Source organism: Bubalus bubalis, chromosome 16 (assembly GCF_019923935.1).
Source record: "Bubalus bubalis isolate 160015118507 breed Murrah chromosome 16, NDDB_SH_1, whole genome shotgun sequence".
Taxonomy (NCBI): Eukaryota; Metazoa; Chordata; class Mammalia; order Artiodactyla; family Bovidae; genus Bubalus; species Bubalus bubalis.
The window spans coordinates 61656569-61682392 of NC_059172.1; the positions used below are offsets into that span (position 1 = coordinate 61656569).

General features: G+C 46.8%; 1 protein-coding gene across 27 annotated transcripts in view; it reads right to left on the bottom strand.

The window, feature by feature from the left end:
* Window positions 1–25824, bottom strand: part of NCAM1 (neural cell adhesion molecule 1) — a 365823-nt gene that overhangs the window by 16613 nt on the left and 323386 nt on the right. For 6 of the 27 annotated variants that reach the window (XM_025266887.3, XM_025266890.3, XM_006072491.4 and 3 more), the window contains 3 exons: window positions 24978–25109; window positions 4669–4793; window positions 721–898 (listed from right to left, as the gene is read on the bottom strand). In XM_025266887.3, the coding sequence (XP_025122672.1) occupies window positions 721–898; window positions 4669–4793; window positions 24978–25109 (435 nt within the window). Of the gene's footprint in view, window positions 1–720; window positions 902–4668; window positions 4794–13277; window positions 13281–15254; window positions 15808–17624; window positions 17667–19235; window positions 19284–20180; window positions 20184–23623; window positions 23639–24977; window positions 25110–25824 lie in introns of those variants that run through there. The other 21 variants (XM_006072484.4, XM_006072485.4, XM_006072489.4 and 18 more) reach the window with 13 other exon arrangements.

A 25824-nucleotide genomic window follows, 5' to 3' on the forward strand; every position in this document is an offset into this window, starting at 1 on the left:
CCAGAAAGCAGAACTCGCACTTATTCCTGCACTTGAGTTGGTCCTGTATCCCTAGAGATGGATCTGCATCTCCTGGAAGGGATGGCATCTCCCACCCTGGTCTCTAGCAGATTGGACTGCCTTTCACAGATGGGGGTTTCCAGCATCTATGTTCTCCACTTGATCTGTTTCAAGTGGCTCCATTTAATCTTTGTTTCAATTGTGAGGCCCTTGGCAGAGAGGCTTTTTATTTAACTGGGCACCATCTGTTCCTTCTCTTGGGCTCCCCCACAGAGAAGAGAATCTGGACCACGGTGGTGCAGGTAAGCAAGCATCAGACAGAAAGCGCTTAAAAACAGGTTTGTGGTCCTTGTATGAAATGGTAGATAGCAGATAAGGACTCAGAAAAGGATTCTTCCTCAATGAGCATCCAAAGCTTGGCTGGAGCTGGGGCCTTTCCCACCTGAGGGGTTCCCACGGACTGGCTTACCATCAGTCCTCCAGGGCTGATGGACACAGAACCTTCACCCAGGATGCTTGCCCAAGCCTTCCTGGGGGTCCAGTCCAGCTCAGCCTACTGCACAGCTCGGTACAAAGCAAAACTAAGCTCTGCATGGGCAACCAATCATGAGGATGGCTGTAAGCAAGCGAGTTGTCAGGGGCTGTTCAGGCACATTAGGAGGTGCGGTGCTTGTGCATTAATTCAAAGCAGGAAACTCACAGAAAGCAGAGGTGTCATACCTGGGATGGCTGTGGGCTGGGCCGAGGTCCTGAACACAAAGTGTGCCGCCTTGGACTTGCCCTGCTGGTTCTCGGCCACCACATAGACCTCGTACTCGGCATTCCAGTCCAGGGACTTGAGCATGACGTGGTCACTGCCAGATGGGAGCCTGATCTCTGGTTTCCACTCGGAGGAGAGCTTCTAGGAGAAACCGGCAAGAAAGAGACGAGACACCAGAAAGCTTTAGGTGAAACAGTTGGTAAGACCAGCCAACAGGAGGAAGGTAAGGGAGTCACTAAATATTGGGGCGAAACGAAAATAAAAACCAGAGATAGGGCATAGTTTTTGTTACCAGCTTGAAAAATCTGAAAGTAAATGATCCCGCAGGTCAGAGGTCAACCTTGGGGGCTTGCAAATAAAAACAGTGGCGGATTCCCAGTGTGGCATGGGGCCAACCCTTCAATGCCCTGTCCATTACCTTGAGGGCGTGCAGGGACCCAGGCTACACTCTGGGATGCTGCGCACATATCCTAAGGATGCACATGTTGCTGTCACTCAGTGGTGTCTGACTCTTTGCGACCCTACGGACTGGAGCCTCCCAGGCCCCTCTGTCCATGGGATTCTCCAGGCAAGAATACTGGAGTAGGTTGCCATGCCCTCCTTCAGGGGATCTTCCTGACCCAGGGATGGAACCTGAGGTTCTTAGGCCTCCTCCACTGGCAGGTGGGAAGCCCCACCCTAACGGTGACCTAGACGATGATCCGACAACTGTGATTCTTGTTCTGTATTAGAATGTGGGTCACACTCAGGTGTGTGCTCACCTCTCTGACATGGGAACATGGCACAGATTCCACTTTTATTAAAAGCATTAAAAGCTATCAGTTACGGAGCACCTGCTGTATGCCAGGGCCTGGACTGAAGGCTTTCTGCACATTTTCTCACTGCATCCCCACAACAAACCTGCGAGGGCTTTGGCCAGGCCCTCACTAACGCCGACGATGGGGAAGGGGCAGAGAGAACAGGTGGCTTCCCAAAGCCACAGAGGCAATCGAGTTGTGGGCAAGTGCCTCTGGGCCCAAGTGGGGATATATCTTCTCACAGGAGGGAGCGCAACGCACATATGCTGCAGGGAACAGGGTCTCTCTATTCCACACAGTGTGACCTGGTCTCTGAGGCTGCAGCCGGAGGTGCTGCTGTCAGGACCAAGGCAGGGCCTGCAGTGGCCAGCAGAGCGCTCCAGGACATAATTTCAGGCACAAAGCTGGAGTTAGAGGGGCTCCCCTTTTCTCGAACGTTCTTTCCAGTCCTATCCTGCACATCTGCCGGTGAATTTGTTCTGGGTGGGAGGGCTTGACACATGTCTATTGGATGATGGGCTGCTCCTGAGAAGAGCAGAACATACTAGCAGTGTCCTCTGGAAGGTGAGCTAGCCTGCGGCTGAGGCTGGAGGAAGTTACATTACCGGAAAGCCAGCCATCTTCCAGGCAAAATGCTTTGTACCAGCCAGAGAGATGCCTTTAGGGTCGTGATAGCACACGTGTCGTGGCCATGATAGTGCGGGGAAATGCTGGAAGAGGGGCTCACAACCTCTGAGTCTAACAGAAAGCCAGACTACCTACACAGGCTCTAAGTTAGTTCCTGCAAGTGAGCACGTGCCCCATTTTAATGTAAAACAAAGAAATTCAGCTCTTTGTCTTATGTCTTTTTTCTCTGAAAGGCTTCTTTCCTTGGCAAACATCATTGCAAAAGAGACAGCCAGAATATAAAGCAAATATTATGTTACATGATAAATATTAATAATGTATAATAATCAAAATATTTAGCAACAGTTGGGATTTTTAAATGAAAGAGAGAGGATGGTTAAGGTTGTCAAAGCCTAACATATCCCAGTGTTTCGCCCCGGCTATCTTTTTAAAGCAGACCTGCCCGGCACTGCCAGAATGACCCTTCTGGAACATTGACATCTGATGGGGCCTCGGACGGAGGTATTTCCTGACCCAGACTGCATGGTAGCAGTGGTTATTACAGTTACCAAGTATAGAGTTTTCACAGTGTCAGGCAGGTCTCAGGTTCTTTGCTTGTACTTAAGCTTTACAACAACTCGATAAGCTATCCCTCTTTTACCAATGGAGAAATGGAGGTGATGGACCATTGGGTGACCTACTTGGGGCACAGGCTACTAAGTGGTAAGGCTGGAATTGGATTCCATGTCTGTCTGGGCCACATCAGCCCAACAAACGCCAGAGGCATCCCCCCAGCACACTGTCCGCTTCCAGTGGCTTCCATGGGCCACCTGCTTGGTCCTTGTATCCTGTTCCACATCGAGGAAGTCACAGGGACCTCTCAGCCAGTGACGCCTCTGGGCTGGGCCTTACAGAAGTCAACTGAGGTTCCTCCCCCATGTCAGGCTCCAACCTGGCTTTGCAATGAAGTAGGAGGGGGCTGAGTGACTGACAGGCGGCCCAGCAGCTGGGATGTGTTCCCAGCGTGGGGTGGGGGGCTCTGTGCTGTACTGACTCTCTGCAAACCTAACCAGGTTAGGGCTCCCACCAGGTTAGGGCTTTGATCAGTAGGGGCTGGTCAAAAGGCAGAGACGGAGTTAAGTCAAACTTTTTGGAAAAAGCCTTTCTTGGGTGCTATTTGAAGAAAGAAAACTCCACTCAGGTTATTTTCTACTGTCAAGAAATCTTAGCAAGAGGCTATTTGCAATGGTCAGATGCTGTCTCTGAATCTCCCAGCAATTGGTTATGGTTGGCGATGGCCAAGTATCATTCTAAGACCAAAAAAAAAGAGGAGGTGATTTTTAGTTTGGGCGCTGGGGATGAAAGGTGCAATGTCAGAAATCTCTGATGGGCAGTGGGCAAATCAGGAAGAGAAAAGGCTACGGTCAAGCTCACAGGTAGCGGCACAACCACAGGTTGGGTAGGCTACACCAGCGTGGAGTGAAGTGGAGGGATGGAGATGGTTTAGGACCTGAGGCAGCCCAGGCCAGGGGGCTTAGACCCCTGTCTCTTCAGTCAGACAGACCTGGATTCAAACCCTGGCTGCCTGACTGTGTGAGTCACGTGGTCACTAATTGCATAAACCTCATTCACTTCCTCTGTAAAGTGAGGATAACTGTTGAGACCAACTTCATAGGGTTCTCGGGGGGAGAAAATGCATGTGATCATGGGCCTGCATGCCTGGCCCATAACACACTTTATCCAAGTGTGATCCAAGGTATCGGTATGTTATTTGCAAAAAAGTACTGAATGATGGAAAAATAACTTTGTAGAAAAACCTAGGAAGCAGAAAAATCAGTCATGGGTGGGTTTATCATTACCAAAATCACTGTAGAGGCTTTGTAACGGTCTCGGTGTGCTTGTCCATTCTATGTATCACACGTGTGTGCATGCAGGCTCAGTCATGTCCCACTCTTTGCAACCCCAATGCACTGTGGTCTGCCAGGCTCCTTTGTCCCTGGAATCTTCCAGGCAAGAATACTGGAGCGGGTTGCCATTTTCTACTCCAGGAGATGTTCCCAACCCGAGGCCTGAACCACCCTTGTTTCCTGTGCATCCCCTGCATTGCGGGCTGATTGCCGCTGAGCCACCGGGGAAGCCCCATATATAGCACAGGGAACTATATTCAACACCATATGATAAGCCATATGGAAAAGAATATAAAAAAGGAATGTATATATGTATAACTGAATCACTCTGCTGTACAGAGGTAATTAACACAACATTATAAATCAACTATACATCATTAAAAAAATAGAGAATTGAAAAAAAAAAAAATAGTCTCAGTGTGGATATGACCTAAAGGCTCTAAGTCAGTCTTGGAACTTAAAACCCTGACCTGGGCCCATGAGCCACCTGCCAGGCACATGGGCTGCCCTGCCCCCTTGCTCTAAAGACACTGTTGGTCCAACAGGGCAGGTGATAGGGTTGTGGGGTTGCAAGAAACCTGGGAAGGAGGCTACTCACCGCTCGGTATTTGACCAGGTAGTGTCGGATGGGGGAGCCGCCGTCGTCTTGCTTGATCAGCTTCACCTTAATAGAGTTTCCATCCTCTCCCATCTGCCCTTCGAGCTTAGGTGCGCTGGGTTCCCCTGAAACAGCCAGGGAATTCACATGACATTTTCACCCACACAATGAAAATCCAATCCATCAAAATGAGATGTGGTGATGGAGTGGGGCTGGACTCTTGATTTCTCAGCAATTCAAATGGTGAAAAAGCAAAACATGTAAAACTTTGAATTCCAATTAGATGCCTCAGTCTTAACCCAAACTGAGAATGCCTTTCGAAAATGTTCTGGGAAACCACCCTCCCTCCTAGTATAGTCCTTTCACCATTTTAAAAAGGGATATATTTTTTTTTTTTTGGCCTGTCTCTTCCTGGTGCTTGCATTTTCTGTTAGCTGCTCTTACAACTGCAGATTTAACTTTCATAAACCTGGTACATTTTGAGGAATAGCCTGAAATATGGGAAAATGTAGGCATTTAAGGAGAAAATTTACACCCATAAAAAATAATTTTTCAAAGCAGCCTATTATTTTTTCCCTGGGATATGTGATCTATTCCAGGGGTCTAATTCCTAACAGGAGTGGAATGATGCTGCATTCTTGTGCCCAGCTTTTGCATGAATTAAATTTTATGACTTAGAGTCATTAAAAAAAAATAACAGGTTTCCAGTTGTGATTAAGTAAAGCATGATTTGCCATAGGCAAGTTTCCTGTAAGTATTCTGCATTTATGGCTCAACTGCCTTGGTGATAATCCTTGGTGCCTTGTATTAATGGAACGTTCATTAAAGTCTTTTTGTGAGAAGAGAGAGGGAAAAAACGTCTTCAGCATTTCTCAACAGAGAAAAAGTCGATGTTTCTCTATTTTTTGCAGTAACACTGTGAATCCAGGTTGAGAAGAAAGATGAGCCTGTATGTGGCCAATTCTGAGGGCTGGGATGGTTCTCCTGTAAGATGCTAATTTATTTTAAGAGAAATTATTTCATTAGTGTATGTTGAAAGCCACGAGATGACAGAACATCTGTTGTAAAAAGTTAAAATGAAGATTTCAAACACTTGGGACCCTGGCACTTCTGGTGGAAACCGTCTCTTGTATCTATTTCATGACCTCAGACAGAAGATTTGCAGAGCCTATAAAACAGTTACCTTCTGGGTGGGTGGTCCTGGCTTGTTCTCTGGAAGACAGAATCTCAGACATGGGACAGAAGAGCCAGGGGAGGCTTGTCACCAGGCTTTGGACCTCATCACCCACAAGTATGTTGCTTGGTAAGGCCAGCCCACCCCACCCAACTCACTTAGTTACGCTGAGAACCTCATGATGGCTGAGGGGGCTGCTTTTCCCTTTGAGACCAGGAGGAACCAGAGACAAAACTGACGAGAGCCCTGCTACTCGGTCTGGGTGGGCCCCTGGTACCCCCTGGAAGCTCGATTAACAGGATTGCAAGGTGCACCTCTACTAGCCATGGGGCTACAAAAAGCGGCAACAGGGGGGCTGTGTAATCTTAATGTCTGTGGGATAAAGTATTTAAAGTTGTGCTTATGACTTGCTTCCTTTAATCAGTGACTAAGGAAAAAGAAAAACAAAAAGATAAATGGGCTTCAGATAGACTTGTCCTGTTTTTACACCACTGTCTAGCCACCAGCACCAATTATTCAGTGGAAAATACTTAGAAGTTCTATTTAGATAATGTCTAAGTGTGCGTGCTTTTCTAATTCTTTTGGATCATTATACATCTTAGACAATAATTAATTATGCCGTATGCCCCATCCAGTGCTAAAAAGAAATTCCAAGTGAAATATATTTTAGAGTAGGGAAGGAAGTCTGTATAGATTCACCAATGCTGAACATTGAAGTAGGAGATGCGGAAGAACATTACAGATTCTCCTCTCTCACTGAATTGGGGTGACCACCGCATCCTGGTTAGCCTGTGACTGTCCAGGCGCTGGCACTGCAAATCCTTTACCCTGGACAAACCCTTAGTCCCAGGTGAAATGGGATGTTGGTGACCCTGGACTGAATGACGACTCACATTAATCGTAATAACTTTCTGGATTCAGAATTGCAACACTGACTCTGTGGTTAATGATCTCTTTGCCTGAAGAAGGAGAGGAGGAGGTGGCATCAGTGGCCCTTCCAACACACCCACCAGGCAAGGACCTGTCCCTCCCCCGAGACCTCCCAGGAAGGGAAATAGAGATTACTCCATTGGGGCTGCTCTGCTGCCGTGAAGATCCCTTTAGAACTGAACGCTACGGAGGCCACAGTAGAGCCCAGGGGGTTTAGTGCCCTGGCCAGGTCACCGACTCATTCTCCAGGTCTGCAAAACACCAGATGCTCCTTCTTATTCTGACATCACTGTGACAGTCGCCATGCTAGGACGAGCTCTCGAGAGCACCCTGGCTGTGTTCATGATGCCATAAAACATAGGACACCAAATCTGGGATGTTCAGTCAATTTTAGGGAAATGCGCCCCCCCGGTAAACAATTCCATATCTCTTTGCCACAAAATTGCCCATTTTTCTACAAATTAAAAAAAAAGTCATTTCAAAAATTCCTGTCTTTGAAAAAACAGACCCTAAGAGTCTTCAAAGATATGCAAACAAAAATCTCGCCAAGGGAACCTTGTGAAAACCAAAAGCCCTAATGACCTGCTCTTATGTTTGGATTTGTTTCAGAAAAAAATACAGACGGGATTACAGAGAAATCACTCAAAACTATACCATAACACAATTCTAACATCTACCGAAGTTAGAACACTATAATTTGCCATCATTTTATTCAAGTGACTACCATGGAACCCTGATATGTATTGCTTTCTCATAGAATTTTATATCGTATCATGTATTTATTTTTTACTTTTTGGCTATACCGCACGGTCTGTGGGATCTCAGCTCCCTGATCAGGGATCTAACGTGGTTAGATCTAACCCTGGAGTGGAAGCATGGAGTCTTAACCAGTGGACCAACAGGGACGTTCCTATATCATTTAGAGTGCTTTAAAGATGATTTATTCACCAAATGCACATTTAGTATCTATTAGGTACCATGTAGTCCATTAGGCGTTCGAGTTTCAATGGTGATTAAAACAAGATTTTGCTTGCTAAATGAAAAAACTTACTCAATTCTTATGCAATTCTTTGAATGGTGGGGCCCTTGTACAGAAATCTAATTTTTCCTATGATGGTGTTTCTAAAGGAAGATCCTATTGGACTAATATAATAAAGATTATGACCAACTTTATGGCCATGCAACTTGCTGTCAGTACACACAGATGTGGAAAGAATGATATTTGTTTAATCAGTTGCCTTATTCATCTTCAAATGTTCACTGGGAGCCAATATTTTTAAAGATTAGAAATGCGTGAAAGAAATGATTTCCTAAGCTCTCTGCAAAGAGAATGTTCCAGCCCTGCCTGATGAGGGACGCCAAAGAAATGGGCCTGCATTCAGGAGGCTGGCTGCTTTACTGAACACATTAAGAGAGGAAATTATTTAGAGGGTCCCAACATGTACTCTGTTCTGAGATGGCTGCTCTGATTGAAATGATTATGGGTAATTTCAGCAAAACCAATATTGTAATTATTTGTAAACGTTGGTTTGCAATTCAGCAGCAATCGGCAGGTGGCTCCGAGAAAACCCCTGGGGTTAATTATACCCTCTGAGTTTAGCTTTAACCATGAGTCAAATTTTTTCCCCCAAATATTTTATGTAAAGACTAAAACAGCAGGATTCATAAAAATAAACCTTGTCGATAACAAACATAAAATATCAGGCAGTTCTGGTATTTTCTAGAAGAATGCAAATCATGTAGGCAAGGAAAAAAAAAAAAAAAGAATGTACCAGAGAGACCACATACAGTCAAAAATATTACTGGCAGGTCCTATAAATTCCTCTTAGAAACCATAATTGAGATGTGTATTTCTGGCCATGCAGATTGTAGGTTCTTCTTTATAATTACGGTGCCACTGGGCCCTAAAATCAGAGTCAGCTTCATGTCTTTCCCCGAGTCAGCAGAAGCCCTGGGATCAGCAAACTACTGCTGGATATCTGAATCCCACAACAAAAATTCTAGCAAGCCCACGGCCTCTGAACAGCAATTGTGAATTTTGTAAGGAAAACAATATTCTACTTCTCAAAGAGCTCAAGAACCTAGAGTTGTATGTTCTGAATGGAACGCTAATTGGCTGACGGGCCTCCCTGAGACAGGCTGGACCTGGGTTCTCTCTTCCCTGCCTTTGCTTTCTCTCTCATCAGGACCCCACAGGGGCTTCTGAGAAAACCCAATGATGGGCATAGGGCCTGCATTAGAATCTTTTACTATCAAATAAGATTGCCTGGCATTAAAAATACTGTTTGGTCTGTTTATCTTAATGCCTCTTCCCCCTTACCGATTATTTCTCATAAGTGATTTCAAACTGTTGGTTTTAAGAAGTCCAAAATGTATGATGCAGCTGATCTGATGTGACACCTATTTGATTTTTCCAACTCAGGAATATTCAAAATTACACCAAGAGGTCACAAGTTTGAATGGGCCTTAGGGGGATCAGCAAATTACCAAAGGGAATCAGGATTAATTATTAGACCACTAATTCTCCTTCCTCAGACCAACCTCTTAGCCCTAATGTTGAACAGATCAATGTGATCTATGCCATACACAATCCTGGAGCCTCAGAACCTCCCTGATGGTGCTTTGGCAGCAGACCTGGCCATTCTATTCAGAGGTGGTTTTCTTATACCCAAGAGTGGCCGGCAGTGCTTGGGCTGGCATCGATTTGTCTCAAGCACGGCTCCCCCAAATCAGGCCTTCGGAGGAAAGCATTCTTTTTCTCCTGAACACTTTTCTCCTAATTGTCAAGGATTCGCTGCGCTAGTGTGATCTGACCCTTTGGCATCCTCGTCCCTGGCTCTGAGGAGTGCTGGGGTACAGAATGAGTGGTCATGGGCGTGGCCAGCTCCCTCGTTTCTACAGAGAAAAGATGCTTGGCTCTCTGCGGCCACGCTCATGGAGGCACCCAGTCCACAAAGCTTTCCAGCGCGAGTTTTCTCGGGAATTGTGAATGAGTGCTGGGGGGAGGGTGGGGAGGCTTGGTACTACTGAGGACAAGTTAAACAGCGGTAAATGAACTCTGACAGACCGAACCACAGAAATACCAAATCCCTTCTTGTGGGTGTCATGAAAACACCAACAGATTAATTGATCAATTATCTTTGTTTCATCATCCTAAAAAGAAAATATGACCACGAAGGTATGGCTTGTGGTTATGGGGCTGATCCAGGCTGAGGAAGTTAAAGACAGAAATAACTGCCATCACCACCAATTAACTCGGCTCCTGCCTCCGAGGCCACAAAGCGGGGCGGGGGTTGTGAACACCTCCAACAGTAGTTCATGGGCGTTAGGTGAGTTATGGAGAAGCATGAGGCTCCTGGGAGGTTTCAACCCTCCTCCTGGTAAACCCCAGGGAAATGGGCACTTTCCATGGCCCCCAGTCTCTGCCCACGGGATTCGGGCTGATATACGTCACTGACTTGGTCCCTTCAAGCTAGCTTTCTACCCTGGTAACCACCAGTGCAGGGAATCCTTGGGAATAAAGGCAATTAGAACAGAACCCCTGGTGAAAAGTCTATGTCGACCTGCCAGAGACCGTGGCAATCCAGACACACAGCTGTAAAAAATAAAGGAGGGGGTGGAAGGGATGGTTAGTGATGTTTTCAATCTAAGAAGGAAGAGTGGGTGTTAAAAAGAGTTTAGTTCATCAGAATCAGCATTTCCTAGTACGAGTCAGTGTCAGTAGCTAAAGAAAAAAAAGATCATTATAAATGGGTGGGGAGGGATCCATGCTCAAACATGCTGCACGCGGACGGGAGGGCGGGGAGGGTGCAGGGGGCGTCTCATCACACACATGCTGGTGGGGAGGGGAGTCCCATTTACACAGAGTCCTCGGTAGCTGATGGATCACCAGAGGAAGCAGGCTCTGCAGTTATGTGATGCTGTGATATTAGAAATAAACTTTGACACCAGGGGGCTCAAATTTTTGCTTCCAGCAAACCCACGCCTGTGCCCCTGGGCCATGTGTCTGTGCTTCCCTGTCATGGACCCTGCCTGCAGAGCTCTGTGGGCTCAGGGTCCAAGTGGCCCGGGGCTGGTGCTCAATGCCTGTGTTCATCTCTCGTCTTCTGGACAGAAACTTAAGGTGCACAGAACATCCAGCATATGTTAAACACATCCTAGGCAATTTGTGGGGGTAGTGGTGGAGGGTAGTGGACACAGTTTAATCATTTGTGGGTGTACAACCTACCCATTGCTCACTTAAATCATTTTCACTAGGCCTAACTCACCTGAAGGCCTTACTTAAGCCTAGAGGAACCATCCCTAAGTTTTATTTCTCTCCCCTGTAAATTTTATTTGCTCCAGCCTCTCCATTCCCTTCCATTCTATTACTAAGAGCCATTTCCCGCTTGCTCGTCTGAGTAACAGTCCTCTGCCTGCCCTCCTTGCAAAAGGCAGAAGAGGGGTGATTTGATGAGGGGGGTGATCACACTTCGGAATTCCACAGTCTCCCAGTGTTTTAGTACTGGCCACATTTCCTACTGACAGCCAAGACCACAGCTAAGATGTGTTTCTAGGGCAGCTGCAAGAAATACCTTCAAACATTTCTAGCCTCGCTTAAAATGTCTGCAAGAGACAGCTCCTCAGAGGTGTGAATTAGCTTCTACCTTGTGCTTCATTCTGAATCACAGCATTGCAAAGAAATGACTCAACTTGGGTTTAAAGAAGAAACTAAGGTTTCAGTCCAGGTATCTGCTCATACTTCAGCTTCCAGGGGGAAGGTTCAGCATCTGAGCAGTCATCTCAAGTCCGAAAAGTGCCTGTCTCCCTTGAAACCACATTTTTGGAGCGGGACTTGGAGTTTAGACAATTGTAGGCTCCCAGTGTTTTTTCTTCTGCCTTAAGATGCACAGATCAAGGTAATTTTTAAAGCTAGGTCCAAGCTCTAAGCATAACAGAGGTTCCCTGACTTGGGGACCACGCCTGGTGCCATGCATGTGTGCTCAGTTGTGTCTGACTTTTTGAGACCCTGTGGAATGTAGACCACCGGGCTCCTCTGTCCATGGGATTTCTCAGACAAGAATACTGGAGTGGATTGCCATTTCTTCCTCCGGGGGATCTTCCTGACCCAGGGATCGAACTGGAGTCTCCTGTGTTGGCAGGCAGAGTCTTTCCCAGAGCCACCTGGGAAGCTCTGGGGACATCCCTTCTTTATTTCATATGATGTAAATGCTGAACATCCTCTTGTTTGGAAATGAGGACTCTCCCATCCAAGATCCTGTCCAGGAGTCTGACTGTAAATGGGACTGACTTGGGGCTCTGTGGCCATGCCCATAGAGCTGAAGCCCTCACAGGGGTCAATGTGAAGGGTGATGGGTGCCACATACAGGGTTCACACACGTGGGGCGCACGGGACACAGGCCAGACCAGGGACAGAGCACATGCGCGACGAGCGGCTGACGGTTTTGTTGGTGCGGATGTCGCCCAATCAGCTCTCCGAGAAGCGAGGTCGCCGGGGCCCCCTCGCATGCACGGGCACCCTGGGGGGTTACTGGTGTTAGTTTCGCTTTCGTGATCATTGCAGCCTCTATGTGTCTCAGGTTGTGATGTGAAGTTCAAATTTCCAGTTAGGAGGGGATGGCACGCATGTGACTCCCAGGGCAGGTTTGAATGGATGTTTGATTTTACTCGGGGGGAGCTGTGACTAGAGGCTTCATTTTCCTGTCATGGTCATGGTAAGCAAGAAATGCTTTCACAGGACTGTGACAGTCACAATATTAATGAATTATTCCGTCACTCCTTTGAGCTTAATTAGGCTCTAAGTTTATTTCCTTTGCTGCAAGGGTCAATGGTGTGCCTTTGGATTACATGGGGATCATCAGTCATGGTGATTGTTAAGTGACTTTTGCTTTGATTTTTCTTTCCTCCTGCCTGGGGCGGGTGGCAGGTCACTTGCAAAGTGATACCTTGGCCATTACAGCCAAACTGCTCTAATTCCAAATTCTTAAATCTCTCATTTCAGAAAGTCCTCAATCTGCATGAATTTTATGAAACACTCTCACTGGTTTCAAGCAAATACAACCTTTGTGATGGACACATTTCTCTCTGTAGGTGTTCAATGTTATGTTTTCATGGAAATGTGACATTTTATAACAACTGTGCTTTGGAGAACTACTGGATAAAGTGAGATAACCATGCTATAAAACTCACTTACAACATTGCTTTCTGGGAAATAAAGTTCATGAACTATCTGATAAAAATTCAAGGGTGCAAATTCGGCTATGGTTAAAGTGATTTTACTGTAGCCAGATTTCTTGAAGCAAAACATTAAATTGAAAGCTGTCTTGGTATCAAATTGTCATCTAAAGGCTCCAAAGGCTGCTGAATTTTGGACGTGCATTGAGAATAAGAGGAAATCTCTCAAATGAGTTCGCTTAGGAAATCCGAGACAGGAAGAAATGAGTGGGCCCTATGTGCCAGGCTGTGGTCCCAGATTTATTTCATGATTCAGAACAAAGAGTTTTACCTTCTGTTCACCAGCGTGGACGACATCATCAGCACCATGCAAGCCACATGACAAAGTCACATGATACGCACGCACATGATTGGTTGAAAGGAAAGTGGAGGAGATCACATGGAAAATACAAAAAAATTAAAACCTGATGTAAACAATGGGCAGGGAGAAAAATCAACAACAAAATCACAGACTAAATAAAAGGAGAAATTAAATTAAATTAGCAGCATATATAAGAAACATTGGGAGGGCAGTAAAACTGCCCAGTAATAGAAGACTAATAAATCATAAAGAGCATTTGGTTAACAACACCGATAAGCATTAGATACAGCTGCAACACTGCATATTAATACCACATCAAGGAGCAGGGACACTTGTTTTGAAATGGGGAGTTGTCTCTGTCAGGACCCGGATGCCAAAGTCAATCCAGGAGACTGCTGAAGGAGAAGAAAAAGGCAAGTTATTCTTCACAGATTCCAGAAATGTCTCGGCATCCTTGGGAAGCAAGGGCAATGAAACAGAGCATGGTCATGAAGGAAGAGTCCCATGATTGGGTGCCCTGGAAGAATAAAATATCATATTACACTGAGAAAAGTCACTTCATGTTTCCTTTGGAGCGATGAGGAGCGGGGTGTGGACCGAGTGAGGTCTGCTGGGTGCAGGCAGAGAAGATGGCCAGGAGTCTCATCTTCCTTCTCTATTTGTCTACTCAGGTTATCCAAGGGCCACCACGACACACCCCGATAAAGACACATCTAAGAGGGGGGGCCGCTATTTTGTTCCCTACATCTGTGAGTCTGCTTCTTTTTTGCCATAGTCACTAGTTTGCTGTATTTTTTAGATTCTCCATACACGTGACATCATACAGTATTTGTCCTTCTCTGTCTGATTTATTTCACTTAGCATAAGGGTTACCAGTGAGGAACAAGTACCAACTATTTGGTTTAAAACAAGATACAAGGATATATTGTACAACACAGGGAATAGAGCCAATATTTTATGATAACTACAAATGGAGTATAACCTTTAAAATTGTGAATCATTCTATTGTACACCTGTAACTTATAATATTGTACAGCAACTATACATCAATAAAAAATAAAATAAAAAAGTAAAGAACCACAAAGCAGTCTAATAAAGATTCTAGGAAAAAAAAAAAAAAAAAAGAGGCCAGTGAGGAAAGGGAATAGGTTTCCTTCTGGGGGTTGAGGTCAGAGCTCTGTCAACAGCAGAAACTGAACCGCTGGCCCAACGAGTTAAGAGCTGGACATTAGACACATGCTTGGGCATTTGTGGATACAGTTATCTCTTTAGACTTGCAGTGAACGGATAAGACATGAATGTGATTTCTACAATGAAAAGTCATTTTCTTCTTTGGATATGTCTACATTCCCTTTTGACCTGTGTTCTATTTATATCTGATTTTTTACTGTATGACTGTTTCTTCTTAAGGCCTTTTGGCTTCCCCACCTTAACCTGCACAGGCCAAGGGGCATTTTGGCTGTCACCAGTAGAAGCTAACTAACAAAGAAGGTGGACAGAGAGGCAAGGTGAAGATTCGTTTCTGCCCAAAGCACACCACTGTTTAAAAGTGATTCGAGAGAAATGCTTCAATCAAGCGAGGACCCTCGCCACTGCGGGCTGGTACAGCGTTCGCGTCTCACTGTCTGACGCTGCACAGGATCTGGCATGTTCCAACCATGGGTGTCTGCAGGGATTATACACAACTGAGCAGTTTCTCCTTTTTCTATTTGAAAGTGAAAGTGTGAGTCACTCAGTCGTGCCCAACGCTTTGTGACCCCAAGGACTGTGGCCTGCCAGGCTCCTCTGTCCATGAAATTCTCCAGGCAAGAACAGTGGAGTGGGTAGCCATTCCCTTCTCCAGGGAATCTTCCTGACCCAGGGATCAAGCCCAGGTTTCCTGCAGTGCAGGCAGTTTCTTTGCCGTCTGAGCCAGCAGAGTACCTTCATTCACTCATAATTATAAATGGATCCACACACACACACACACAGAAAGCAAAAAGCAAAAGACACTATATATATTCACCCCTATTGACCAATGATTGACAGATTTTTGGATGCTTCTAGCTACTCTGCTGTTATTCCCACTGCAATTCACACGTGCTACATTCTGCCTTGCAGTTTAGAAATACATTCATGCTCAACGCGGGCTGCTGCTCAATCGAGTCTGTCTTTCTATTCTCCCAGTAACCACTGGGACTTACAATTTGGGTCAGTAGTCAAGTGGTTCAAAATAAAGGAGACTCAAACTTTCTTCTCTTTGGATGTCACTACTCATCATTTAATCTGTGGGCAGACATGCTTGATGTTTAAAAATGAAACCTACATCAGGGGAGAGACACTTAATTCCTCCATAACAAAAAACTGGATCCAAGATTGTGTTTTACTTCCAGAGAAGACCAACCTACAGTGAGACACCTTAAATACAACCCAAGTTGTGCAAGGACATTGTGTAGCCTTTTCCCGCTACGCTCGGCACGGCATACACACTGCGCCCAAGATGCAGAGGACGGGAGCGTCACTGTTAGCAGAAGAGAGGGTGTTGTTAGTCTCATTCCTTTTCCAAATGCAAAGAAACCCATGACTTGAATTAAACCCATGCGAGCACAGCTCATTGTCGCCTGCCTGCTCTGCTGACAAAACGAAACCTCAAAAGCATCAGGAATTAAAATTCACTGCAGCACGCACACGGAAGGAACACCAAGAAAGCAGACCCTAAGCTATGTTCTGCAGGAGAAAAAAAGAACCATTTCATGCAACACGCAGGAACTCTTTTCTTCTCTGTTCAATTATGCATCAGAAACCCTGGCCCGCAGAGTGGAGTGGGAGCCATATTTTGCATTCTTGCATTCTGCCTTCTGCTCTGACTGCCTTTAATGGGATGCATGCCATCTTCCCTGTGTACTCAGAAATATTATAAAACCTAAAGCTCACATACAACGATGGACACACACACACACACATACATGCTCCAGTTGACTGTCAGGGGTTTCAGGCCTAACACACAAACGCACTTCATTAGAGCATCACAAAGACGAGTTTGGGACATGTTTCAGGTTGTAATAAGTATAATGTTTTCCACGACGGGAAAGATGGGACAGTTTGGCCCTGACTCCACCATTAGGAGATGGATTCCAGAACTTTCATCTGGACTGTCCACACACAAACTTGAGAGAGCCTGGTAGTGCTTTCTCAGGCCATAACTTTTCTAGCACGAGGGAGGCGGCCTGGGGTGTGCTCAGGGCACACGCATCCTCTCTCTGCGGGAGCAAAGGAGGGCGCGTGGTTGAGGAGCAGAGGCTCCCTCCTGCCTCACCGCTCCCTTTCCCCAGGCAGCCAGCTTCTCCTGTTCCTTCCCTTATTTTCAGTCTTTCAGGTATTCTATTTAAATGCGTGTGTGAGCATGTGTGTGTCTCTGTGTGTTCGTTTCTCTGTGAGTGTGTTTCTGTGTGTGTGGGGTCCTCTGTGTGTCTGTGTTTCTCTGGGTGTGTCTGTGTCTCTGTGTGTATGTGTGTGTGCATGTGTGTGTCTCTGTGTGCGTGTGTCTGTGTGTGCATGTGTCAGTGTCTCTGTGTTTGTACATGTGTCTCTCTGTGGGTCTCTGCGTGTGTGCTTGTGTATCTGTGTGTGCACACGTGTGTCAGTGTCTCTGTGTGTGCATGTGTCTGTGTGCATGTGTTTGTGTCTGTGTGTGCATGTGTCTGTGTGTGTCTATGTGTATGTGTCTGTGTGCCTGTGTGCATGTGTATGCACGTGTGTCAGTGTCTCTGTGTGTGCATGTGTGTGTGTGTGTGTCTCTGCGTGTGTGCCTGTGTATCTGTGTGCACGTGTGTCAGTGTCTCTGTATGTGCATGTGTCTGTGTGCATGTGTTTGTGTCTGTGTGTGCACATGTGTCTCTGTGTGTGTGTGTGTGCCTGTGTGTGCACATGTGTCAGAGTCTGTGTGTGTCTCTGTGTGTGCCTGTGTGTGCACGTGTGTCAGTGTCTCTGTGTGTGTATCTGTGTGTGCGCACACCTCTGCAGTGGAGAAACAATGAAAGCTGGGAACAGATGCTCTCCTTCTGTCTTCTCAGCATTTCTCTAACCCTTTTCTGTTTTTTAACTTGCGGGTACATTTGGAAAGGTCTCCTTGTACACAGAGCTCCCTTCAAGAATCAGCCCTGTCTTCTGGTGATGCTAGAGCAGACAGCATGCTTAGGGACCCACACCAGGAGAGGAGCCTCCGAGCATGCCCAACTGGTGCTTTCAACACTCAGGGGGCCGGGGCAGCACTGGGACCCAAGAGTCCACTCTACACAAGCAGCAGTCAGGCCCAGGGCAGCTAAGCTCTCTACTCACTAGTTGCTTCCGTGGTTGTAAGAGCAGGAAGAGGCCAGGTTGCTATGGAAACACGAAGGATGGAAAGGGCACAGAAAGGTGAAAGAGAGAACAGAGATAAATTAAATTTACTGATACATACATGTATGTGTGTATATACATTAAGACACTGTTATAGAGAAAAAAGAGATGGTAAAGGAGGTATGCTCTCATTTCCTTCTTCCCTGATTTGTCAGTATGAATGTAGATATTTTAAAGAGATTATCAAAGGTTTTGCTGACAAATTACTCTCAGATGGCAAGTAATAATGTAACTCTTATTTATTCTTACTACGAATTCCAGCTACTACATGCTGGGCATTGTGTCTTGTATTTCTCCTACTTAAACTTTGATTTTCATAAATACCTACAAAGTAAGCAGAATCTATCCTTCCTTTGGGAGATAAGGAGTCTGAGGTTCAGAGAGGTGGGGTGACTCATTCAAGGTCAGGGAACTGCACGCCAAAGCAGGGGAGCTTGGAGCTGAACCTGGTAGCTGAATTCTTATTGTTCAAGGCCACTGCCGGGCAAGCAGTGCAAGAGTGGGGGGCTGTTTCCAAGTCAGACAGATGCCACAAAGAGCTCTGGGTTTGGGGCTCCGGTCACTCCCGAGTGCAGGGCTTCTGATGCACCGTGGGGTACGGCCAGCTGAGCGGCCTTGCCCGCTGCACTGACTGGGCGCTGAGCACCGGCTGCCACGACACCCTGGGTCTTGTTCAGCTGCCGTCTCCCTGCTCTTTCCCCTAGGAGCGCTGGGTTCACCACTGCAAAGAGTGGGAGGCCTGGGGTGCTCCCACCCCCGAGGACTCAGGGGAATAGAAGGACAGGGCAGCCAAGTGAAACGAGGTGGTAAATGAGAGGGGCTCAGACACGGTGACAAAGCCGGAGGCTGCCCAGGTGACACGACTGCCAGGCTTAGTGGCACTGCTCCCGGGTGGCAACCAGTTTGATAAACCCCAGGTTTGTTGTTATTTGGGAGCGGGGTGCGATGACTTCTCCTGTTTTCTAGAGAAGAAAAGCAAGGCTCCCTTGTAAAGGGTTAAATAATTTGCCAGGCACATATAATAATTTGCCTTCTGCCAGGCACATCTGCAAGCAGGCACTGTTTCTTCTCCCACAAATATTTACAAGAAACGTATGCAGTTATGGAGACAGCAAGAGCTACAGGCCTTGCTATCTAATTTCAACGTCTGAACCCAACTGTGCCAATTAAAATGCCGGGTGAAAACATAACACCCCAAACATTTCTTATGACCCTGTGGAATTGCATTTTTCTTGGCAAAATCGTTTGGCTTCTCTAAATAATCAGCTGACTACAAATCTGGGGGCCACAGCCTTGGGGCTAGCCTGCCTGCGAGATTTTCTGTCCAGAGCAATGCTTTCCATGCACCTCTTCCTGGAGGGAGAGCTGCCCCCCACCGAATCTGAGGAGCCCGGTGCCTACGTCTCAACTCATTTGCTCCTCTAAAACCCAGTGCTGCCCTCCACCAACAGAGTGGAATTATCACCCGGTGGAGGAGATCACGCCAGACAGACACACTGTGGCTGGCAGAGAGCCACCTGCAGGGAGATGGAAGATGGAAATGATACTCACTATCCAGATGAGACAACGGAACAGGGGTGGAAGAGCTAGCAGGAGCCGCTGAGGAAAGAAAAATGAAGATTGAAAAAAAAAAGATCATCGAGGCACACAGACACTGAAGGGGAAAATGGAAGAGGCAAACCAGGGGTGTCAGTAGGAGAAGCTGAAGTGAGTTGCAGCGGGAAGAACTCCATGCAGGAGAACAGGTGGCCTACAGCCCCTTAGAGAGCAGGACGCTCTGACTTCAAACCCTGAGCCTGTGCGGCTGCCCAGCCCTGCGGTTCAGGAAGGGACCAGGCCAGGAACAGCTGCAGGGCTCTCCAACCCTGTGAAAACACACAGGCAGTTCAGCAGCTGTCTCCACAGGATCAGATGTCTGGAGGGAAAGACACCTGGCCCCCAGCTTAAGGTGAACCAACAGAAAAGGAGAAAGTGACCTTGGCCGTGACGTTACCTACCTCTTCTCGTGTTTACCTGCACAGATGGCACATATTTATAGTAAAATGTGTGCGTGCATCACTCTCTGATTTTAAGGTCCCGATAAAATAGAAACAATCGTCTTCCTTAATGCTGTGACTGGGCGAGGTCGGGATGGTTTGGGATCTGGATGTTACGAGAGCCACCGCTGTCCTCCAAACACTAGGAAATGTGATGCTCTGGCTGCTGCTGTGTGCGCGGAGGACCAAGCAAATTAACATTGAGCCAGGGCACTTTGAAGGGACTGGGTCTAACCAAGTAACGCTAACCAGCTTTCTGCATGGTGAACCTTTAGAAATGGTGCGTTTGAGACATTTTGGACACTGAATGGATATTTAGTTTTTCAGTGGCAACTATTCAGAAGCTGTTCCATCAACAATCACAGAAAACAGGCCCCTTTAGGAGCTAGATACAAATTTGGAAAAACGTCACCCTATCTCCAACACTGTCTTGACACTCATGGTTAGATCTTTCTCTTACCTTCTAGATGAGGGTACCTCGTTAAACCATCCAGAACAATGTCACTGGAATCAGAGCAAGACAGGCTACTAACTCAATATGACTTGATTAATTCTGGTTAATTCTGATAAAAGTGTATATCTCTCTTTTTCTCGTTCTTTCTCTTTTATTTTTTGGGCTTAGTTGTGTGTATAGTTGTCCAAATTATTCTGGCTGAGGGATGGGGTTTTATATACTTTAATCACAATATATTACAATGCATTAACATATTTGCCATGTGGCATCTAAGGGGCAAAATATGAAACAACAAATTTCAAGGTGCCACTCTTAAAAAGTAGAGACTCACTTGTAATCTTTATACCCTGTAAGAAATTGTCTATTTCACTTCATGGTACAGAAGCAATTGAAGAGGTAACATTCAGCCAATGAGATTCTGAAGGTGTGTGGTTTAACCATGGAGGAAAGAGTCATAATAAATTATCATGTCGCTTCTTCAGGGTTTCAGTAGCTCTAAGAAAGAAGCAGCCCCTCCCGGGGCAAACAGAGGTCATGAGCCTTCCACCTAAGAGCTTCCTAACAGCATGCAGACACCTGGCCTCGAAATATATGAAACAGGGACATCTTTCCAGGCTGGGGTTTCATTTGTCCCATTGGAGCCTCGGCTTTCATTGCCTTCACAGAAACAAAGGAACCTCCCAACAGGTAAGCCAGACTTTCTAACTGGGTGGCTCCAAAGCAGGAATCCTTGACATATTGGTGGTATTGGCTAGTTTCACCTGCTCATCTCTGCTGTGACATATTCATGCCCCTGAATGTGGTGGAGACCATTAAGGAATCATGAAGCAACCCTAATATTGAGACATGTCAAGCAACTTCAAGTGATGAGCAAATGGCTCTCCCCTACACCTCCCAACTCAGAGGGCCAGCAGCATCAACTCTGTCCAGGGTGCTGGCTCCTGCTGGCCCTGACCTGTCTCTTCCTCAGACCTGAGGGTGCACCCAGGGCCCACCTCCAGGGCCACAGAAGCACTCTGTGCATCTGTATCCCAATATCATAGGAGGTGGATGCACTGTCCGTGGGTGAGATGAGCCAGCCTCAGACGCCCCTGGTTCTTGGGCTTGGCGTAAGCCGGCAGCTAAACTGATGGCTGATCTTGTTTAAGTTCAGATAACCTTTGTGCCTTTTAAGGAATGGGAGTGAGAACTCAGAGAAGGTCCTTCCAAAAACTTATCCTCACTTCCTAGCAGCAGTAATTGGGTTTTGTCCTGGCAGTGGGAAACCCTGGCATCTTCCTTCCAACTGTAACCTTTTCTCAGGATGGGTTTAGGCACAACAGGTTACCTTTTGAGCAAGACCCTCACTTCAACCCTAGGAAGGCTATGGAGGTGAGAGGAAAGACCATAACGATCAACTTCAGTGAGAGTATAATCATCTCTCACCCTGCTCAAGTTCTAGAAAAAAAATTACGTTCAACTCTAAAACTGTGCCATGCTTTCTGTGTCTAAAAGAGGTTTGCTTTCTAATTCACGTTCAACTCTAAAACTGTGCCATGTTCTCTTTGTCTAAAAAAGGTTTGCTTTTTAAGTCTTTAAACCATAACTTAATTAGGTGATTGAGAAAACTGACTTTTCACGTGCCCAGCAATGCCTGCTGCTGCTCTGCATTACTCATGACTGACTTGGAATGAAGGACCGACCCCACCATTTTCCAAAGGCCTTCTTGGAATCTTGCTTGGTTAATCATCCATTTTCATACTGGCAGATAACAAACAACAAAATCTAGAGGTCTTCTTTTTAAAAAATATTAAACGCTGGCTTTACAGTGTCCGCTATAAAAATTCTCACCTTAAAGAAGGCTGGGCTGGCAATGAATGAAAACCACTTAGGACCTTTGAAGTTCAAGACCCAGTTACTCAGATTCAGTACTCAAACCCCAGTTACTGGGTGAACACTCAGAAGGAGGTCTTGCCTCTCTGTGATGTTACTAAGCCAGCCTCTGTTTATGGATAAAGTCCAGAGGAGTGGGCACCTGAACACTGGGTTCAAGATCCAGGAGGAAGGTGCCCTTGAGCCTTCTGGGTGCTCTGAGGGCAGAGCTGAGCTGTCGGCCCAGAGCGGACAGCTGTCAGTCCTTACTGACAACTCCATTCCCCCTCCACTCTATCCGACTCCTTCCAGAACTGGTTAATTCAGGAACCAACTCTGCTGAGAGAGTAGATTTAGCCCTTGTTCAATATCTCAGAATGCCTACACCGAGCTACTTAGTTTCTGCTGGTGCTGCAATATCTCTGAATAAATTTCAAAAAGATAAGCTTCCCTGAGTGCCTTTCAGGAGCTAGGAGCGTTCAATGAAAAGAATGTGCTGCTGAAGACTTCCCTCCACCCTTCTGAGCTCAGCCTGGGAAGAAGCTGAGCCTCAGTGGACGTGAAGCCCGGGGACATCTATGCAGGTAGAGACTGGACCACAGTTCTGCTCCTGGAGCAGCAGGGATGCTCCTGTTACTCTTGCTTCCAGGTCCACTACTTACAGCTTACAAAATTAGGATGTCCTTTTTGGGGAGAATCACCCCCTTCCTTCATTCTTGGCAATACTGCTACTAAGTAGCTGGCTGTGTGTGTTCGTGCTAAGTCGTTCAGTCGTGTCCAACTCTGTGCAACCCCATGGACTGTAGCCTGCCAGGCTCCTCTGTCCATGGGATTCTCCAGGCACGAATACTGGAGTGGGTAGCCCATCCCTTCTCCAGGGGATCTTCCTGACCCAGGGATTGAACCTGGGTCTCCTGTATTGCAGGTGGATTTTCCCAAACATGGAAATACATGTTGCAAGTAACCTAGTGCTAAAGAACAGAGTTCACCAGTTAAACTGGGGGCTTAACTCCCCTGCAGGAGGTACCCATGATGCAAACTCATTCATGCTACGTGGGTTCCCCCATCCATGCTCCTAGAGCCTTTCAGCTATCACCGGCCAGACAGAAAAGGGAGGTGCAGTGAGCTCAGTTCTTTCACCTCCTAAAAGCAAATGTGAAAAGCCTTCTGGGTTCTCGTGCCCATGAAGGGATTCTGAATAGAGGACTGGAGATGCTGTGGTTACTTTTCCGGCATCCCGGCTAATGGTGAGATGATGATATATCCTTATTTAGAGGCCCTTTGAAGACCTCCACCGTGCTTGGCTCAGCAAAATGTTGCCACAGGGTAATCGTCACACACAGAAATTAATAAATAAACACAATTTCAAAAGACAAAAAATTTGCATGCTCTAAAACAGGACGAGTGTTAGCCTCTCGGAGTAACCTACAGACATTAACAAGAGCACAACTAGACTAAGGTCAGTGTGGTTAGGGCCTGGACGGCATCATCTACTTCAGCCTCTAGGGGACAAAAGGGACTGGAACTAAATTAAAAAACTAGAACTAGCAGATGTTAACACTCTAGAAACAGGTAATGAGGTATGAAGAGGCACTTACGTGGAAGAGGGCTATCTGCATATCCCATGGATGGAACACAGACGAAAAGAAAAGACAAGAGACAGACCCAAGAAAAAAAAATAAGATGTAAAAGAAATGAATAGGATCTGCAGAACACACGGAGCTGGAAACGCAAATTATCAAATTACTTCAAATCCAGAGAGAAGCAATTCCTGTAGGAGGAAGATGAGACAGGCTCTCTACTTCTGCAAAGAGGCAGGGGGATCACTCTGCAGGTCCCTGACCCCATAGGGAAGAAAGCGGAGGATTCTCCCATATGCCTTTTGACCCCAGGAGTCAGAGGAGGGCCCAGGGAGCTCTGTGACCACTGGGGGAGTCTTGCTACAGCATCTTCTTCACCTGGATGGACTCACCATCCTCCCTGGGGAGGAACTCCATCTGTGGAGGGACTGAACTAGACCAGGGCTCACCCAGAGCTTGGCTCTGTGTGGGGAGGGAGAAGTATGGCAGGCTTGGCTTAAGGAAAGAGGGAGCAATGGAGGAAAACAGAACTGCAACCCTGAATGGGATCAGGAAGAAGGGACTCCTGAAAGAGGCCGTGACCAAGGAGACCCCAATGGTGCTCCTGAAAGGAGGAGGGGTACGAATGACAGAGGCCATTTTTTCCCTCTTTATTTTGTTGGGGTTTTGCTCCTGCTCATTTATCCTACAGCAGGCTCTGTTTCCTTGTAACTGGATATCTCTGCTTCATTAAAACCCCACAACTGATTATGCCAACCATCACTGCCTTTACTGTCTTTCTTCAAGTCACCAGGTGCTTGGAGCCCATGTGAGAGTGTGTGTGTGTGCGTATGGGTGTGTGCTCAGGCGATCAGTGGTGTCTGACTCTTTGCAACCCCGTGGACTATAGCCTGCCAGACTCCTTTGTCTATGGGATTTCCCAGGCAAGAGCACTGGAGTGGGTTGCCATTCCCTTCTCCAGGGGATCTTCCCGACCCAGGGATTGAACCCAAGTCTTCCTGCACTGGCAGGCAGATTCTTCACCACTGAGCCACCGGGGAAGCCCCTAGGGCCCTTGTGACAAAGAGCAAATCTCCCAAATCTGTCCCCACCACGTTGCCCTGAGTCTCCTTGGTGCCTCTGATGACATGCATGCGTGGTTTTCTAACCCGGCTGCTACTCTAACAAGCTGGATCAGCTATTAGATTGTGTCTCCAAGCCCTTTGAGAAACTGAGGACCAAGGGAGTGGTATTGGCCGCCGCTGAGGGCCAGAGAACTAGGAGGTGGGACCACCGTGAGCAGAGGGACCTGTAAAGACAAAACGCTGTCATCTGAACACTGGATGGGTCCCCCCACCCCAGGGAGACGAGCCGGGCAGCGGGCTGTACTTACGGACTGGCTGCGTCTTGAACTCGGAGGCGGCGCTGATCTCGCCCAGGCCCTTGCCGTTGAGGGCCGCCAGCCGGACTGCGTACGTCGTCTCAGGCTTGAGACCCACAATGGTGACGATGCCCTCCATGCTGGCTGTTGTGAGAACAGGTAAAGGGTCACAAAGAGGGGAAAGCCTATTGGTGAAATAGTGCAGCTGCCGTGGTAAACAGTACAGCAAATCCCTCTGCGATTAAAGGTAGAATTCGATTCAGCAGTTCCAGTTCTGGATCTATGTACCAAAGGACTGGGAGCAGGGACTGGAATAGATATTTGTACAAACGTTCAAGGCCATCTTGTTTACAATAGCTGAACTGTGGAAACAACCCAAATGCCCCCCAACAGATGAATGCATAAGCAGAACGTGGTCTTCCATACAGAGGAGTATTGTCCAGTTTTAAAAAGGCATGACATTCTGACGCACTACAACAGGCATGAACCTTGGGGACATCACACTAACTGAGATAGGACAGATACAAAAGGACAAATACTGTATTTTTCCACTTATGTGAAGTACCTATAATAGTCAACTATATGGAGACTATTAACAGTCAACTATGGGCTTCCATGGTGACTCAGTGGTAAAGAATCGTCTGCCAATGCAGAAGAAGCATGAGATGCAGGTCTGATCCCTGGGTCAGGAAGATCCCCTGGAGGAGGAAATGGCAACTCGCTCCAGTATTCTTGCCTGGGAAATCCCATGGACAGAGGAGCCTGGTGGGCTACAGTCCAGGGGGTTGCAAAAGATTCAGACATGGCTTGGAGACTAAAGAGCAACAACAAGAGTCAACTCTATAGAAAGCAGAAGGGT